The sequence below is a fragment of the Triticum aestivum genome, chromosome 7D (genome assembly GCF_018294505.1).
Source record: "Triticum aestivum cultivar Chinese Spring chromosome 7D, IWGSC CS RefSeq v2.1, whole genome shotgun sequence".
NCBI lineage: Eukaryota > Viridiplantae > Streptophyta > Magnoliopsida > Poales > Poaceae > Triticum > Triticum aestivum.
Window position 1 is genome coordinate 618,532,023 of NC_057814.1, and position 4,839 is coordinate 618,536,861.

The window sequence follows — 4,839 nt, forward strand, 5'->3', positions numbered from 1 at the left end:
GTGCATTGTAATGATGCAGAGGCCTAGAGTAGTGATCCTCTTTTTCTAAAAAAAAAATCAAGTTCCAACGGTAACTGAAAACAAGGATATAGATGCCCTCCATGCTTGTGAATTCCTTGTTGTCTAGTCCCATTCAACTCTTGTCCTCAGTCCTCACCACACCACAAAATCAACTACTGTAACCTTTCTTTTCTTTCTTCAAAATAAAATGTAGAGAAAACCGTCTCCATGATTCGGGGTGCTCCAGACCAGAGCTTTGAGCATCTGCACTCGCCCCCCCCCTAACGATGCCCCCAAGGGCTATTTTTTAGCGCTGGCGTCGAAAAATCGGCCCAGTCGCGCCTCTAGGACCTTGTTTATCGCCGGTTTAGGCCGAAATAACAACCAGCGAATCCGAGCCGAACCCAAGCCCCCGGGTGGCGCCTGGGGGCGCCGGCCGAAGCCAAAAGGCGCGTGGGTCCACTCTATCGGCGAGAGACAAGCCTTTTCCTGCCGATCCCCCACTTTCCCCCTCCATTTCCCTCCATTCCCCCCTTCTGCCCCTCTTCTCCCGCCATTCTCCTCCCTCTTCCCGCCATCCGGCCGCTATCCCGCCATGCTGCCGAAGAAGTATTCGGCCCCTCGCACCGCTGCTGCTGCCGATGCCACCCAGCCAAAGCAGAGGAAGTCGAGGGCGCCGCCGGCAAAATCACCGGGCATGTCGAACGCCGACTGGAGGGCGGAGGTTCAGCGCCGGGAGGCTGTCACCACCGACCGGCGGAACAGGCTCAACGCCAAGAGGGCCCGGGACGCGGCGGCGGCGGCAGAGCACACAGAGACGTCTCGCGCAGGGATGATGAATCCGCCCGGCGCCCATGTCTCACAAGCTGCCTGGAGCTAGCAGAGCGTCGGGTCGCCGGCCAGCTTCTCGCCGCCACCGTAGCCCTGGGGGTATGCACCCTGGCCTGGCTACGCCGACGGCGACGCACATGGTGGATTCAACCCCAACATCACCTTTCCGCATGGCCAGCGCGCCTCACCCTCCGGTCTGAACCCCGACCAGCGCACACCCTCGCCCGCGTTCGCCGGCGTCCAGTACCCCCCGTACACCTACTCGCCGTCGGCGTACGCAGCCTCCCCAAGCCGCCTCTACGCCGTGGCGCCCTGCCCTCTTGCAAGCCTCGTTGTCACATTTCGGCAACCCCGACGCGACGGAAGCCGACATGGACGAGATCATCACAAGCGGCTCGGTCGCCGCCGCCGCCTTCCCCGAGTTTCAGGCGCAAGACGATACAATAGACCTCACCGGCGACATGGACGACTAGCTCGACGACGGCGAGGAGGAGGAGCCGGCGCTTGCGCCGGCGAGGAAAGGGAAAAAGAAGAAGCGGGAGGCCAGGACGGGCGAGCCGCGCGTCAAGTGGACGTCCAAAGAAGACGAGTGCCTCACCGAAGCATGGAAGACCGTCTGCCTCGACCCTATCACGGGCACGAACCAGAACACCAACACATATTGGACGCGCATCAAGTCGGCGTTCGATGAGCGCAAGCTGGTCGACCCCTACTTCGCCACCATCTACATGTAGCGCAGCTCGAAGGCCATGTCGAACCATTGGGCGATCATCCAAATGGCCTGCAACAAATGGCACGGGATCATCAAGGAGATCGCGGCTCGCCCGAAAAGCGGCGCCAACGTCGAGGGTCAGGTATGCACACATGCCGACTCTCGCTTCTTTTCGCCATGTACGTCGCCGAAACTCGTTCTTCAAGTTCGACCAAGACGGTGAAGGACGCCGCACCGGCTGCAAGCATCCATCGAGCAGTGCATCGCCGACGCCAAGAACCACGCCGTCCAGAGGGAAGAGAAATCCGAGGCGCGGTGGTCGGCGTTGATGACGAACAGCGTCGTCAAGCTCGACCTACTCCGGACCAACATCGCCGCGAAGAAGAGGAACATCTATCTGGCGTTCTTGATGGGGGCGGACATGTCGATGATGGACGAGTAGGTCAAGACGTGGTACCTGGCGGAGCGCGGCCTCATATTGAACCAGATGTCGTCGATGATCGCGCCAACTCCCACGCTGACCCCAACACCGCCGCCAAGCCGGCGGCGATGGTGGCCGGGAGGACGCACTACGAAGTGCTCGGTGTGGGTGCCGGGGCGAGCAGGGACGAGATCAAGGCGGCGTACTGGCGTCTGGCCAGGGAGGTGCACCCGGACGCTGCTGGTAGCGGCGGCGACGAGGGGTTCATTCGGCTGCACACGGCCTACCCCACGCTCGCCGACCCCGACGAGCGCGCTACGACCGTGACGTGGCCTGCCGCGCCGCGGCCGCGCCGCGGGGATGATGATGCGGCGGGCGGCGGCGGCTGGGCCGGCGTTCCGGCGGAGGACGTGGGAGGCCGACCAGTGCTGGTAGGACGTACGGCCTGGCAAACGCGCCTGCCCTCCGGGCCCCAACCGGCGGCCGCCCGGTTTGCTCAGGCACGGCGCTGGCGGAAAGTTCCTGGCGACTATCTTGTAACGTACGATCAGGATTGGACGTCCCAGATTGGGTGACGCGGACGCGGGAGCTCTGTACACAGCAAGAGGCGTTTTTAAAGATCTCTTGTGCGTCTGGTCAGCAAAATGTAAATATGTAAACTAATTACTGTAAATTAACGGCCATGGAATATTGTACGTAGTTCTCTTTGATAAGGAATTAGTTACCTCCATGTCGGGCGTTTTCTTCCTCCAAAGTCATCTCTTTGTTTGTGCACGAAATTAATTACCAAAGTCTTGGATAATTTCGCAAGGAAATGTCATAGTTTTAGATAGGCAGAAAAACGAGCGTGAGGACATCTGGCCACAGGGGCGAGGTATGGATAAATGGTCACTCATGTCAAGACCACTACTCTCACGTGTTTCTATGTCTTCAATTTAACTGGTGAAACATATGTTTTTTTGCCATAAAAAATATATCTTAAGATACGTCCTCGAATGAAGGTTCTAAACACTGTGTGTGTGTGTGGGGGGGGGGGTGTATTTCACATGTTTGGTTAGTGAAACTGAAGATCTTATTTTCAATTACTGACTTATATTCCCTTTTGGAGGGAGTAATAACAGTACCTTTGGCGTGTTTCATTTATTGGAGTCATAATCATGTTTGGATTCTAGGATAAATGTGTTTGTATGAGTGGCATTGACCACCCAAGAACATATTCATTCTTAAGGGAGTACCGAGGAGGAAACAATTATGTTGCTAACATCATGGAGCCAGAAACCAAATTAGTTCCCTTAGATTTATTAAAAATATCATCGTGCCATATATAACTCATGTTTTAAATATCAGCATGTTTTTCTTTAGACATGGTCAAAGTAGTTTGACTTAGTATAATGCGATTTTTTATTAAAGTAATTAATAGTTTGCTCCGAAATTTTAGATAATTAGGAAAAAATCTTTCGAGATAATTCTTCGTTTCACTCCTCTTGTATCCTCAGTCGGTTTATCTGCTATGCGACTAGACAAGCAATACAATCATGCCGGTTCCACGAACTGTTCGGTACAAAAAACCATGGCCTAGGTCAATGCTCTCATTTGCGCGTGCACTTTAGCCATTTTATCGCTGACACCCCCCTACGTGTCACCTAGCCCTATGTGTTGGACTCTTCATCCTCAATCATCCCCAAACCTGCCCTCTCTTCTTCCTCCAGAATTCATTTTAGGGCTGCAGTGGACTCTTCATCCTCAATCATCCCCAAAACTGCCCACTCTTCTTCCTTCGGAATTCATTTTAGGGCTGCAGTGCTGTTGTAGGCCAACAATGCAATAAGAGATTCCTCTACCCACTGCCATGAGGTGGTCCTTAAGTGGTCAGGCTCAGGGCCGACCAAATATATGGAAATAAGGCCTCCTTCCCACCCCTTGTTTGTAGGACTCTAAAAAGTAGCATGCTTGTACATTAGCACGATATACAATTTTCAAATCAGCAGGTGAGGTGAATCTTCTAATCTTATCAATCTGAGTTGGTTCAAGCGAATTTAAGAGAGGCTAGGTTAATATAATTTTGATATGGGTACAGGTTTTAGGGAAGTCAGACCACTTTTGTAGAAAAAATCCATCTAAGAAAACAAATGATCAATACTACAACTTACTCAAGTTTGTATTTGTACTACTCATGCAATATAGATATTATGCAAGCTCTAGATTTATCTATTTAGTCACATCTAAACTTGTTAGTATTGATTTAAACAAATCTACCAATTTACTCGATTCATACATTGTAAGACAATCTACCAAATTATATAGATATTTAATGATGCATTGGAAAAATTAAGATAAATACAACTGCACTAGTGTAAATTTATTTGTGGAGTATGATGATAAGATTTTTTGCGTAGATATTTACTGAAAACTATTGTAACAAGATACTTTATTGAATATCAAACTAAATAAAATAGTTTGGCCAAAAAACTGCAAGTCACTTAGCACTAGAAAAATATTTATACTAATAAGTGTCACAATTTTATAAATAAATTTATAACTAAATAAGTGAGTATGTTTAAATACTTAATTTGATGGTTATACTTGTAAAATAGTATTAATATAGTATATTAAAATATTTTGTCAACGAGAAACATAATTTTGTAAGAGTTCTTACTGGGGAGTAGGAAAGTTCAATATAAATAGGGGAGAATAGCTCGAGAATGGTGATAGAAAGGACGAGCTCGCGTGCTCCCGTTACGTGGACCAATAGTACGGCTTGCATATGGAGCCGATATTAATTGACTGTAGAGATACATGAAAGATTTGAAGTGTTGATATTTGACATACGGTGATGGGCCTATATAGCGCGTCTATAACATACGGTGATGGGCCT

The 4,839-nt window shown here is 50.2% G+C and overlaps 1 protein-coding gene across 1 annotated transcript; it reads left to right on the forward strand.

Annotated features, from left to right (window-relative positions):
- The first annotated feature begins 569 nt into the window (after nt 1-569).
- LOC123167795 (ring-infected erythrocyte surface antigen-like) lies at nt 570-2,399 on the forward strand. The gene is given in 3 exon segments (XM_044585658.1): nt 570-2,273; nt 2,276-2,301; nt 2,304-2,399. Coding segments are annotated over 3 exon segments (774 nt in total). The 5' UTR covers nt 570-1,621.
- Nucleotides 2,400-4,839: the final 2,440 nt, after the last annotated feature.